Raw genomic sequence first — 14,687 nt, 5'->3', positions numbered from 1 at the left:
AAAAGTAGTACAGGAACCTTTTTTCTGAGTCGGAGCGACTCGAGTCGCTCCTCTTAGAACGGTTCCATTGTACAGAACAGGGGCGACTTGTCAGGTCGCGGCACGGCAAGTCGTGTCGCCTCGTGTCGCCCCCTGTGTGAACCGGCCCTAATGCTCTCTCCAATATCCAATACAGATAAGGTTTTCATGCAAAAAATTAGATATGGGCTCCCATAGTGTAGTATTTAAATAAGGAGATGTTTTATGCCAAAATTAAACAGTAAAAAAAAGAGACAAAAAAAGTAAAAGTAAAAAATAAAAACAAATGTTCCATACTATGGAAACTCCTCACAAAGTCCTACAACTATGGAAGAAATTACAGCTTCAGACCCGTGGGATGTCTCAATTGAAGTGTGCGCTCCAGCTGCGTTCCACAGGCTCACTGACCGCTATCACACTCGGAAATTATGTCAGTGCGTGACTCCGCCTTACATACGTTTTGTTATCAAAGTCTTCTGAGGCGGTGCCATGTTACTGATCTAACGTCCTTAAATAGGCCAGCGACCGTGCAAGGCCCACCCCTAAAAATATATATATAATGAACTATGTTAATATCGAAAACATGTACTTGCAAAAAAAATGTAAAACAAAAGTATAAAACGAGGGGCTTGTTAATGTCATATTGACCCCATAAATAAACTTAACCATGCATCGCCGCTACCTCATATCAGAGGAAGCAGTACAGATATGTCCATTAACATCAAAAGTAGTGTATATATATATATATATATATATATATATATATATATATATATATATATATATATATATATATATATATCTATCTAAATACAAGGAACAATAATGATAGACTGGGTACATGAGTATAAATAGCATACCTCTGTATGCATACTCCCCCTAGTGGTAAATAAACGAGAGGGTTTTATAAGTGCCAAAGATGCTTACCCTCCAGAGCTAGTAAAAAAACAGCCAAGGAAAAGGGAAACATTCAAATCCAAGACTGACCATAAGGAGTACCAAATAAAAGATCTAATTACCCGTTACAGTACTCATGTCACCTACGTGATCGAATGCCCCTGCCACCTCCAATATGTGGGTAGAACCACTCGTCCCTTATATGTTTGAATAAGAGAGCATATTAATAATATCAAAAAAGGATTCCCTAAGCACAATCTTTCCCGGCACTTTGATGAGGTGCATCACAGGGATCCATCTGGCCTCTTATTCTATTGATACAGTTAAAGAACATTGGAGAGGTGGTAATAAAACAATTTAAATCTCACAAAACGAAATGAGTTGAACCTATCGATTGGGTTCTCTTGCCCCTAGGGGCCTGAACCTGGACATAGGTCTGAACTGCTTCCTTGCTAACCCTTGAGTGGTGCCTATAGCTGGGGGGCCACTGTAGCTGGGTGCTATTTATTTATTTATTGATGGCACCATGCACATTAATGTACAATTCCCCACTAGTGAGTAACATGCATGTTACGCTTTGAAACAGCTGTTACACTTAGTAGGTAATTTCTGACTGTGGGGATGGCAATGCTATTGATGGATATAGATCTCTGGGTATTATGGTATTAAATTAACTTGTTTTATTTTTCTAATGTACTTACTTATTAGGTGTTCGCATTAGCTTTTCCATTAGAATGTAGGGTGTAGTTTATTATTAATATTTTGTGCTATATCTCTGAATGGAGCACGGATGATTTTATAGGGTAATATCAGGTTTGTACCTCCTACCTGATTATTCTTATGGCAATTACTACTATTTACCACTAGGGGGAGTATGTACATAGAGGTATACTGCTTATCAATACTACCCCGCTTTGGGACTGCTATAATTATACTTATTCATTCTGTCATCAGTTTCCTTGTATTCAGATTATATATATATATATATATATATATATATATATATATATATATATATATATATAATTTCTGATGTGAATGTACATATCTGTACTGTTTCCTCGGTAGCGGCGGTGCAGGGTTAAGTTTATCTAGGGGGTCACTATGACATTAATAAGCCACCCATTTTTTTTTTTACTTTTATTTAAAAAAAAATTATATTAGCATAGTTTATTATATATATTTTCATAAGGGGTGGGTCCTGCACGGCCGCTGGCATATGAGCTTTTCATTAGAATGTAGGGTGTAGTTTATTATTAATTTTTTGTGTTATATCACTGATGGTTTTACCGGGTATAACAGGTTTGTACCTCTACCCGATTATTCTTGTGGCCGTTACTACTATTTACCACTAGATGGAGTATGCATACAGAGGTATGCTATTTATACTCATATACCCAGTTTATCCTCAGTGTTCCTTGTATTCATATATAGATATATATACACTACTTCTGATGTTAATGGACATATCTGTACTGTTTCCTCTGATATGGGGTAGTGGCAGTGCAGGGTTACCTTTATTTATGGGGTCAATATGACATTAACAAGCCCCCCGTTTTATACTTTTATTTAAAATTTTTTTGCAAGTACATGTATTCGATATTAACATAGTTCATTATATATATTTTATAAGGGGTGGGTCTTGCACGGCCGCCGGCCTACATAAGGACGTTAGAGCAGTAACATGGCACTGCCTCAGAAGACGTTTTATAATTAAATGTGCGTAAGGTGGAATTACGCACTGACGTAATTTCCAAGTGTGATAGCGGTCAGTGAGCCTGTGGACCGCAGCTGGAGCGCACGCTACAAGTGAGACATGCCACGGGTCTGAAGCTGTCATGTCTCCCATAGTTGTAGGACTTTGTGAGGAGTTTCCATAGTATGGAACATTTATTTTTATTTTTTACTTTTTTTACTGTTTTAATTTTGGAATAAAAACATTTCCTTATTTAAATACTACACTATGGGAGCTTTTTGCATGAAAACCTTATCTATACTGGATATTGGAGAGAGCAATAGGAGAGGAGTACAGCTGGTTGATCTGGGCTCTTTTGCACACCTAATTCGGTCCAGCTGCGGGTTAGCCTTGGAAAGTCCATAGGAGCTAGATACTGCTTGGAAAGGTTGGAGCATGGTTGCATGATCTATCTTGGGAAACAGTTTCGGTACATCCAGCCTATACCCATGTAGGGGTTATTGGAGCTGGTGAGTGGGAACCCAAGAAGGGGAGCACTTAAAAGTCACCTGGATTTTGTTCTTGTGTTTATCAAGCACTTAATTATCACATAAGACTTTGGTTGGATTGAATTTTTTTTTTAATGTATTTTTTGGACTTGGCACGCTATTTTTTTTGGGTTGTTTTATATAATTGTAACTATTTTTTTATTATTTAATATTTGTCTTACACTTTTTGGACTATTTTTATATATACATTTTTTTTTTATATATATATTTGCATTTTTTTTTTATTGGAGTATCCTGGTTTATGTATCATTTTTAAACATTTATTTATATCAAGTTCATATTTATTTGGCAACCTAGTGAGGTTTGCACCACTGGTATATGCACATTGGTAATTTTATTAGGACTGCACTATTGGTATATGCACTTTTATTAGTCACTATAGAGGCACATAGCACCTAATGACAAGTGAACAGGGTCTGTCGCTTTCATTGTATAGGTAGCGTCATTTACCCTTATACTTGCACTATTATCATTCTAGTCCCTTACTGGGGACCTAGCAGGGTAGGCTGCACACCTTATTTCCCCTTTGGCCTAAGCGCAGATACATTAATTATTTTATTAAACAATTTAAACATGGCCATATGAAATGCAACTTTCTTATACCAGTAACGGGACTTCCGGTTTGACAAATAAGGTTGTAGCATCTGATCGTTTAAATCCACCCCCCAACCATGAAAAGATTGTACTCATGGACACATTCAAGCTTTACAACGGGGACCGCGTCTTCTCTGGATCTCCACCAAGATGTCATTGTGGATAGTAGAGAGGATGTCGACATCTTTCTTGTCTCTCCACATCATGGCCAACTGGTATGATAATTGTCCACATATAAATGGTATCCTTTATCCAACAGAGGGTATGCCAGCTCCTAGACAATTTTCCCACTGGTTCCACTGTTCTCATACCTGGCTCGCTTACTTGCTTGAAGTGCACTCGGCCATTAAAATGTATAAGGGATTCATCCACACAAATGTTTTGATCTGGGATAAATACTACAGCAAATCACTGGGAAAAATAATTTATTTTGTATAATTTGTCATGATTGGGGTGATCTCAGGGAGAGCATTGCAAATTATCATTAAAATGTAGGAAACCCATAATCACGTTGTAGTGTGTCCTAGACATGACAGCGGAATATATTGGCATGGAGTTTATTCTTTTTTTGTAAGCCCCATATTGAACGCAAGGCCCAAAAACTATTTCAATTCATTCAGTGTGAGATGTTGCCACTGGAACATGCGGGCCTAGGGCGAATTGGGGTTGGCAGTAATAAATTGCTCTGCATACAGATTGGTTTGATCCACCATATTCTGCAGCAGGAAAAATAAATAATAAAAATCCAATTGTGAAAAATTTGTAGTGTTGGGCTGCACACCTGGTTGTGCAGTGAAAGGGAAAATTTTAGCGGATCCTGAGTTGGCAGGCAACCATAAGAGGTGTGCCAGGGCATCGGGAAGGTGGGACTAGGCCTGGATTCTTTGGGTTGGGTGTGCAATTCCAGTACTGGTACTGGGGTCTGGTGCTGCTGGTAGGCAGGTCTTCTGATCTTGGTCCTGTTCTCCTTATTTTAGAAGGGACGGTTTCCTTTGCTGACACGGGCCTGTGCGATGGTACTGATGGCAGTACTTCTGCCAGGCCTGTGCAATGGTACTGATGGCAGTACTAATGGCCCGCCTGTGTGGCGGTACGATGGTGGGCCCATATGACAGATCTAGATAGGCTGTGTGATAGATCCAGAGATCTCTGACAGTTCTATGGTGACAGGTTCTCTTTATTGGGGGGGGCGGGGGGCGTGTTGTGCACAGTAAAAATGTACAGTAACTGACACACTGATCTCTCTCACTGATCCCTACTCTGTCCTCACATGATTTGTGTGTGAGGAGAGAGCAGGGATCAGATAGTAACCACTCAGATTGTTTACATTTGTTAATGACTGTGATTGGACACAGTTGGTCATGTGGTAAACAGTCAATTCAATTCACTGTTTGCCGTGAACGGGAACGTGCTATGTCCGAGGGACAAGAGACGTCCTCGATCGCAGTGCTGCACGCCCCCGCAGCTTATCCTGTTGAACGTCATGACACCCAGTCAGCATAACGCAACCACTTCCCGGCCATCATTATGCTATAGGCTGGGCGAGAAGTGGTTAAGCTTGTTCAAAGTCCTCGTAGTTCTGGATGAGTGAGTTGATGGAGCGCTGATCAGCACAGAACACCGTCACGCCTTCCATTTAGAGTGAGCACTTGACTTCCCTTATGTCTGGATCCGGGGCTGTAATCCCATGATCTCTGGATTCCATTTGATCCATTCGGCAAATCACTCTTTACAACAAACAAAAAGCAGAGATAAAAGAGGGCAGCATTGCCTGACCCCAGGGAGATATGACAAGGGACCAGTTTTCCAGCCATTCACAACCTACCACAAATGTCATGGTACATTAGGTCAACATACAAACAAAACATTTCCCCAAGACTAAGCCTGCACAGGGCTCTGCACATAAACCAATGGGAGACACTGTCAAAGGCCTTTTTCAAGACTGAGAAGGGCTGTATGCACATGGCAGTCTTTGATGTATTGGACAGTTTTCTGCAGAAGCACATGCCTTTCCACAACTCTGCGATCACGAATGCTAAAACTCTGATATGGGCAGATCTGTCCAATGACAGTCTTTAGTCTGTTGGCCAGTTCCTTGGTGAGGATCTTGTAGTCCACCTTCGAGAGAGATGGGACGCCAATTTTTTAGCTCCCGTCTCTCCCCTTGTGCTTACACAAGATCTTGATTATACCCTCCCTGAGCGAAGGAAACATTCTGACCTCCACTGCCATAACCTCATACAGCTTGAGCCGGCCTGGGATCCCACAGTGCAACATAGAGCTCCACTGGGAGATTCTTGCAGTTCAGGGTCCTGCCCTGCCTAAAGGATCTGATGGCAGAGTGCATCTCCTCCAACGTCAAGGGAGATTTGTTGGCTGATGAACCTGCAGGATCAATAGTGTTACTAATACCTGACAAGAACCTGTTGGCTGCTGCAGTGTTTGTTTCTTTTGGGGAATAGAGGTTGGTCTAATATTTGCTAACCATTCGCATCACAGCCTTCTTCCTCTTCCAGAGTGTTCGAATCTCATTGTGCATCTCCAACAAAGGTGTATGTATGCCCTGAGTGGAGTTTACACTTCTCACCTTTTCCAAAATTCTCCACCTTGGAATGGAAGGCGATGCGCCTGGATTCCTCCCCAGTGTCCATTCAGGCACTTCTTGGTGTCCTGCCTCATGTCCCAGCCACAGTGTTGAAGGTCCTGCAAGGACTGCAACTGATGCTTCAGTCTGAGTTTCCTCTTTCAACACACACTTGCTGGCATACCCTTGCCTAAATAAAGCTGTACTGACATGTCTTTCTTCCCAGCAGAGTGATATCTACATGCTTCAGGACTGCGCCTACACTCCTCTGTCCTCCCAGTGGACCCATGGTCCCTCCTACTGGTCTGGGGGTGGGGACTGTAAGTCTGCAGGGGTAGCCATTTTTGTCAGGTGTGGATGTCCCACGGTGACTCTGTTTAGGAGCTCGTCTGCGGCCAACATTAGGTTGTAGACCAGGGGTCTCAAACTGGTGGCCCTCCAGCTGTTGCGAAACTACAAGTCCCATGAGGCTTTGCAAGGCTGACAGTTTTAAGCATGATTCCCACACTCAGAGGCATGATGGGGCTTGTAGTTTTGCAACAGCTGGAGGGCCGCCAGTTTGAGACCCCTGTTGTAGACTGTTCATGGGCAGGAGCTTTTCCAGACCCTGTGGACCAAACTGGATGCCCTGGACGTCTCTTGGTGCTACCTCGATGTATCTGTGCATTCCAGGATTAACTTTGTGTTCGTTCCCAGGGCAGTCAGCTTAACTCAACGATGCTTACATCGCCTAGCAGGAGGAGAAGAGATTTTTCATAAAGTTGAGCAACTGGTGGGAGTTTGGGAAAGTCAAGTTCCTCACATTAATGGAAAAGATGGATCTCTCTCTTTCTTTCCGCGCGTGCTCTCTCTCGCGCGCGCGTGCTCTCTCTCGCGCGTTCTCTCATGCTCTCGCTCTCTCTCTCTTGCGCGCTCTCTCTCTCGCGCGCGCTCTCTCTCTCACTCTTGCGCTCTCTCTCACGAGCTCTCTCTCTTGCGCAATCTCATTCTCTTGCTCTTGCGCGCTCCCTCCCTCTCTCGCATGCTCTCTCTCTCGCACGCTCTCTCTCTCTCGCGCTCTTGCTCTCTCTCGCGCTCTCGATCTCTCTTTCTCGCGCTCTCTTGCGCGCTTTCTCTCGTGCGCGCGTACTCTTGTGCTCTCTCGCGCGCACGCTCTCTCTCTTGCGCGCTCTCGTTCTCGCGCTCTCTCTCACGCTCTCGCGATCTCTCTCACGCTCTCTCTCTTGCGTGCGCACGCGAGAGAGCGCGCCTCTCTCTCTTGCGTGCGCACGCGAGAGAGCGCGCCTCTCTCTCTCACGCTCTTGCTGTCTCTCTCTCGCGTGCACTCTCTTGCGCTCTTGCTCTCTCTCTCTCGTGTGCACGCTCTCTCTCTCTCTCGTGCGCTCTCTCTCTCGCACGTGCTCTCTCTCCTGCTCTCCTGCTCTTGCTCTCTCTCTCTCGCGCGTGGGCTCGCGCTCTCGCTCTCTTGCATGCTCTCTCTCGCGTGCGGGCTCACGCTCTCGCTCTCTTTCTCTTGTTCTGTACACCAGCTCTGCCCATTATAAGGGGTTCTGATGATCCCTGTTCTGAAATCCTGGGCCTGCACCCATTATGGGGAGCATTCTCTATCCCTGTACTAAGTTCTGGGGTCTGCACACTTGCTGTGCCCATTATGAGGACTCTTTTAGTCATTGCAATGAGTTCTGAGGTTTGCACAACAGTTTTAATTTTTGTGTTATGAGGAATTTAGCAGGATCAGCTGGGACACAGAAAGGTAGACGGGAACATCCAAAACTGTCCCAAAGCACCCCAATTATTGCAAATGTTATGTTAGTGCTATTATATTACTTTATTATATATCTTCAACTTTTTTTTTTTCTTTAGCTCTGGTTGACTGACCATACGCCTGAGAGAGTACGACCCGCAATTGAAAGATCCCTGCGAGATCTTCAGCTAGATTATATGGATCTATTCCTTATACACAATCCCATGGAACTGAAGGTACTATTTAAAAAAATAAAAAATAAAAACACAACTTTTATGTTCCCTCTCCTGGGAGCTCCAAACATTATTTGCCTGTAAGATTCTTCCATCTGATCACATCCTTTTCTGTATATGATGCTGTAAACTAACATTGAATTATTATTATTTATTTATGTAAATATTCAGTCTTTCATTGTATCTGTCCGTGGACCACTAATGGGCCCGTGGACCCCTAATGGACAGGCTGCCACTGCTTACAAGCTTCCCCCTAACTCCATTAGTCAAGTAGTTTGAAAGCAAAGTCATTCTTGAAGATACACTTACAGAGACTCTATCAAGGAAAAAAAATGTAGGACCTACTATAGCCACAAGGTACAACAATTCTGCAGAACTGTTACTTCTAGGGTGTGTTGCCTGAACTGCGGAGGCTGCTGTGAGATGTGCAATTAATAATCCACCCCCGCTCATGTATTTTTTATTTTATTTTCCCCCCATTAACTTTTTGTTGGCGCTGGGCAAAATTCACTCTGCTAGTAAATCCAGCATTGTCTTACCAAAGCCAAGTCCCATGATACTAATCTTTGTTGTGATGTTATCAGGTGCAAGATGCCTCTTCCTGTTTTAGGCAGCAGGCCCCCTGAGGAAATGCCGCCAGGCCTGCCCTATTCCAGCTTTAGATTAATTGAATGGTGCTGGTGGTCACAACACAGAAACTGCACTGACCCACATCCCTAATTATAAATGAATAACCAGAAAATTCCTCTAGATGGGAGTTTAAAAGGGAGCAGTGAGTAACTAGATCACAGGGAAGTAGAAAAATATGTAAAGTTTTAATTTGTTCAAAGTTAAAACAAAGAGAATAAATTTAATGTACAACACATAAAATATGCCAGATGCAGATACATACATATGCAATTATTAACAACCACCATTGATCTTTTGAGAAATGGTGAAAACCGAGATACCCAACGTTTTGAGTTTGCGATAGGATAGGGGGTGCAACAGGACATGAATACATCTATAATTGGCAAAAGAAAAGGTACATACATACATACATACATACATACATAGTACCAATATATTATACATATTTAGACATGCATGAAACATTAATTTATTTTTTTATTTTTTTCAATTTCACTTTTTATTGGCCGTATAAATTGCATAAACATTCAGTGTTTTTTTTAATAACAGAAGTCTATGGCTCAATGCACATAACCCACAGCTGCACTAACCACTGCAAAACAGATATATCCATATATACTGTGAATTTAGTAGTAAACTTACCTTTAATAACAGTCTTCCATTCTGGTATCGCTGGCTGTTGCTGTCCCAGGCAGAGTGCATTTGGCATCACTCTGCCTGTGACAGGAGCAGGCGCTATACAGGAAGCATTGGCTCCGCAGCCACTTGCTTCCACTACCAGCGGCTTCATTCACAAAACTGCTACTCTGGGATGGCAGGTCAGCAACCTGTGATCTGGGCTTGCCAACCTGCCATCTTAGAGCAGGAGGTCGAGGGCCACATCAGAAGGCTCCGCGGGCCACATGTGGTCCCCGGGCCACTGGTTGGGCACCCCTGGCTTAAAGATTCTTATCTCTGCTTCTTCTTTCCCTGTGCTTTGAGAACTGGATAAAGCTTATTGGTCTGTTGCAATTCACCCTGTCTGCAGTCTTCACTGTGACTGTAGACAAGGACTAAGAACAATATGGATGACATCTGCTCTATATACCTGTTTGATTCAATGTCTTCACTGTCAGAAGCCAGAAATGGATGATTTCTGCGCAGCAGTGCACTTGTGTAATAATTTTCTTATTTTGGTAGGCACTGCCACCCCTAGGCTTGTCCACTTTCCACATCTGTGGGCTTGTCTCTCTTTACTGAAAGCACAGACAGACTGAATGTAAACAAAGCAAATGTACAGATCTTTCATAACAGCTTAAAGAGTCTGTATAAAAAATACATCAGCAGCTACAAATACTGTAGCTGCTGACCTTTTAATAAAACGACACTCAGCTGTTCAGAGATCCTGCGATGTTGGCACCCCTAGCTGATTCGTCAATCAGCTCCAGGTGCAGCCTGTTTCCTACTACGCATTCAGGAGTCACACTGCGCTTTCTGAATGGGACCCCTGTGTGTGCGTGTCCCAGAAGGCGGGGGGGGGGGCGGAAATGACATAGATTGCTGTGCGATGATCTTACCAAGAAGTGGGAGCGGGTACCTGTCAAAACCAGGTACCCGCTCAAACCCCCCCCAAAAAAATGCCAAATGTGGGGGGGGGGGGGGGGATGTGCAAACAAGAGGAGCATCCCCTTTTGAAATGAATGGCAGGACAAACGCAAAGTGCTACATTTTAAAGAATCTCTGTATACGTATATTTAAACAGATGATACATTTTACATACACAATACCCTTATGAACGTTTTCCATATCACTAATAAACATGTTTTGTTTCTTCCACATAACAGCCTGGCGATGACCCTTATCCAATGGATGAGAATGGAAAAGTCATCTATCACAACACAGACATTCGTGACACTTGGAAGGTACAAAGCTAGTTCACGAACTTGAGGAAAGTTTACAATAAACAATGAAAGAGGAAGTAAACCCTTCCAAACAACTTGGACCTATAGGTAAGCCTAGATTAAGGCTTACCTGTAGGTCCAAGCAATATCTCCTAAACCTATATGGTTTAGGAGATATTTGCCCGAAAATGGGCACCGCTGTCTACGGCGCATGCGCCGTAGACAGCGGCGCGCATGCGCACTAAATGCGGCAAATCCAAGAATGGATTTGCCAAATTTGTCGACTCCCGTGCGCATGCGCGGGAGTGACGTCATCGCGGCCTCGCCGTATGACAGCGGCGGAGCTGCGAGGCGCGACTCCCGTGCGCATGCGCGGGAGTGACGTCATCGCGGCTTCGCCGCTGTCATTGGTCGGAGCTGCGAGACGCCACCAGCAAGATGGACGCGGCGGACTACAGGGATCAGCGGCGACTTCGCTGGCTCCTGTGTCAGGTAAGTGACACATAATGAGCTACTATGCGATGCATAGTAGTCCATTATGCTTTACCTTTGCAGGGAAAAAAAGAGGAAGTAAACCCATCAGGGTTTACTTCCTCTTGAAGCAAACTGCATAAACCTGTTTCAAACTGCATAAACCTGTCTGGCAATTATCAGTGTAATGTATAGAAAACATGACCTAGTTTTTTCACTATACGGATGATGAAACCGCTGTATGCAGTTTAGAATAAATGGCCCTATAATAAGCTGTATCTGTGCCGTGAACTAGTCGCCCTGGATGAACCATGTGACATTGTCCCTGGAACAGGACGTCCAGAACATTCAGTCCTAAGATACTGTTTCAGCAACGTTTTACTATGTTTAGTAAGTGAAATACTTTATCCTCCTTATTTTCACTTCTCACAAATAGATTTTAACATCACCAGAAATGGCTCCATGTTAAAGCGGAGGTCCACCCTAAAGTGGACCTTACGCTCATTGGAATCCTCCCCCCCTCCGGCGCCATAATTGGCACCTTTCAGGGGGGAGGGGGGTGCAGGTACCTGTACAGTACAGGTATCTGCACCCACTTCCGGCGTAGATTCTGCAGAAGGTACGCCCCTTTCCGCAGAATCGACGCCCCTTTCCGAAAGTCCCCCGCTGCCTGCTGGGAAACACACGGATCCCAGAGACAGCGGGGACCATCCTTATTGTGCAGCGCGACTCGCGCATGCGCCGTAGGGAACCGGGAAATTAAGCCGAAAGGCTCCACTTCCTGATTCCCATACCCAAGATGGCGACGGCAGCACCCGAGAGACGATCGAGAGATCAGCTTCGGGTGCCGACATTGCGGGCGCGCTGGGCGGGTAAGTGTCATTATTTTAAAAGTCAGCAGCTGCAGTATTTGTAGCTGCTGGCTTTTAAAAAAAAAAAAACGGCGGACTCCCGGCAGACTCCCGCTTTAAGCTTTGCTCAATGCAAACTATTAGGTATTGCTGAACTCTGGACAGAGCAGATACATTATTGCAGCTCCCTGGCTATTCGGGTCTCAGGAGCTGATTCCTGATTGGCTGGGAGGAAAATTGGGAAGACAATAGCAAATATTAAATTGCTATTGTCACACAAGTGGGCGGGCTCGGGGCGCTTTTTTTTTAAGCCAATTAGTTTGGCTCTAATCATGTACTTCAAAAAAAAAAAACCTCCTTGGAATCCATGCGTCCAGTGCCCCACATGTACATTAGGGGCTGGGCACGTGGATTAGGGGGGTGGCGCCCCATATGGATGGGCCGCCACTGATTACATGCATGTGGTACCTTCAGCTGTAAAAAAAAAACGCATTTTAAAAGCATACATTTTTATAGTTAACATTTAACAAGCAAGGTGTACAAATAAAATACCCCCACAGTAATGTGCTTTAGTGATTGACTACCAAAATATTAAAAAGCGCTTTGGCCACTCACATCTATTAATGTGTATATTATATATCTTTTTCATTTGAGGTGATGGAAGACTGTAAGGCAGCCGGTCTAACCAAATCAATTGGAGTATCAAGCTTTAACCGGCGGCAGCTAGAACTCATACTTAATATGCCTGACCTGCGATACAAACCAGTCTGCAACCAGGTAACTGACACAAATAACATATATTCTCCAACAGCATGTGACGCCACAAAAAACAGAAACAAACTAGTAATTCAAGTTTTGCCTGTACTCTTGTCTCATGCCAGTCAGTCATCACAGGGTATGTTGATTCTAGGCCATTCCAGGTCAGAAGTGGTCGGAAGGGTGAGGTATAAAGGGTGGGGCAAAACTGAGAATGGAATACAAATTTTGCAAAAGGGTGGAAGATATATAAAGTTTTCTCATAACCTTCATAGAGGCTTTGTGTAAATATGTGAATTCCTTCATGGCTGATAAAAAAAAAAATGTAACAAAAGTAGGTTAAAGGCTGATCATGTTTTGTTAACCACTTCAGCCTCAGAAGATTTTCCCCTTAATGATCAGGCCATTTTTTGCAATACGACACTGTGTTACTTTAACTGAATATTGCGTGGCTGTGCGGCGCTGTACCCAAACTAAATTGACGCCTTTTTTTTCCCCAACAAATAGAGCTTTATGGTGGTATCTGATCACCTCTGCAGTTTTGATTTTGTGCTATAAACAAAAAAAGAGCGACAATTTTGAAAAAAAAATATTTTTTTACTAAGATATCTCCATTCCCAGTTGATGCTTTTTTACAAGGAAACCGGTCGGTAGGAGAGCTTTCTGTGATGTCACCACACACCAGCAGGCAATGTGAATACATTTTATTTATTTTTTTGCTGCTGAGTTTTTTTTTTTATTATCCTTTTAAATGTGCTTGGAAAAGTTTTTATCTTTGGAATAAACTCCTAAAGAATTTACCGCACATGAGTTCCCCTCTGTTTTTTTACTTTTATAAAACCTGAATGGAACCTCTGAGCTGAGCTGATAAAATAAAGAATCGCTTTATTCTTTTGCTAAAACACGAAAAAAAACACTATGGAAATAGTTGTGAGGCCTGTGGCTCACCATCCAGGAAAACAGCCGGCCCGTGATTGAGGAGAAACACAGACAGGTGTGCATGCAGATTACTGGAGAGCTGGAGACCACAAGTTGAATCCTTCAGTCACTTTTGCGAGACCGACTTCCGTAATTAGAAATCCATCAGATCTGGTAAGAAGCCATCTGGCTGCTTGTTTTGTCCCCCGCAAAGATCAATGTGCAATATCTGATATACCTGTGTAGGATGAATATTGTTAGGTGTGACCTCAACAAGTCACCTATTTGTCAGGTTATGTTACCGTTTCCCAATTGTTAGTTAGAGTTCTTATCCAAGCAAAGAGACACGGAGGTATTATTCAGTATTTCTGCTCAGAAGTCCGTCGTTAACTCTGACTGTCTCTGACTGACTCTGGCTCTGAGGCTTCTTTATTACATCTTTTATAGACAGAAAAGGGCAAACATCAGCAAATGTAAAAAAACAACATTTTCAAAGAAAAGACAATTCTCCGGGTGTTATCAGCTGATAAGACAATCTTCTGGGCGTAGACTGCTTTTTAGGGCTGATGCGGCCTCTCCTTATGCGTACGTGACTAAAGATGACGAGTCCTTATTTTACAGAGAAGGATAGAGAAATACAAGTATTTAGTAAGACATACGGTCAACCATATTTTGTTTAGACACCCCTTAATCCTTACAATATGATACGGCCAGAGTCTGTAGGATCACACCAGCTATTTTCATCTCCCTGTTCTATAATTAAATATTTTATTTTTTTGGACTTTTTTTGAGTTTTATCATTATACATACACATTTTTATATGCACTTGTATGTTGAATTGTTGATTATCTCTTTTTGTCTGTAGGT

General features: G+C 43.1%; 1 protein-coding gene across 1 annotated transcript in view; it reads left to right on the top strand.

Annotated features, from left to right (window-relative positions):
• LOC143960472 (estradiol 17 beta-dehydrogenase 5-like) overlaps nucleotides 1-14,687 on the top strand; it is a 65,833-nt gene that overhangs the window by 13,601 nt on the left and 37,545 nt on the right. The window contains exons 3-5 of the mRNA XM_077469116.1: nucleotides 8,201-8,317; nucleotides 10,768-10,845; nucleotides 12,801-12,923. Of these exons, the coding sequence (XP_077325242.1) occupies nucleotides 8,201-8,317; nucleotides 10,768-10,845; nucleotides 12,801-12,923 (318 nt within the window). The remainder of the gene's footprint in view (nucleotides 1-8,200; nucleotides 8,318-10,767; nucleotides 10,846-12,800; nucleotides 12,924-14,687) is intronic.

The sequence above is a fragment of the Lithobates pipiens genome, unplaced genomic scaffold (assembly GCF_037356315.1).
Source record: "Lithobates pipiens isolate NorthernLeopardFrog02 unplaced genomic scaffold, aLitPip1_a1.2 Scaffold_8, whole genome shotgun sequence".
In the NCBI taxonomy this organism is placed as follows: domain Eukaryota; kingdom Metazoa; phylum Chordata; class Amphibia; order Anura; family Ranidae; genus Lithobates; species Lithobates pipiens.
The sequence above is the reverse complement of the archived record's forward strand: the minus strand, read 5'-3'. Positions and strand labels throughout refer to the sequence as shown.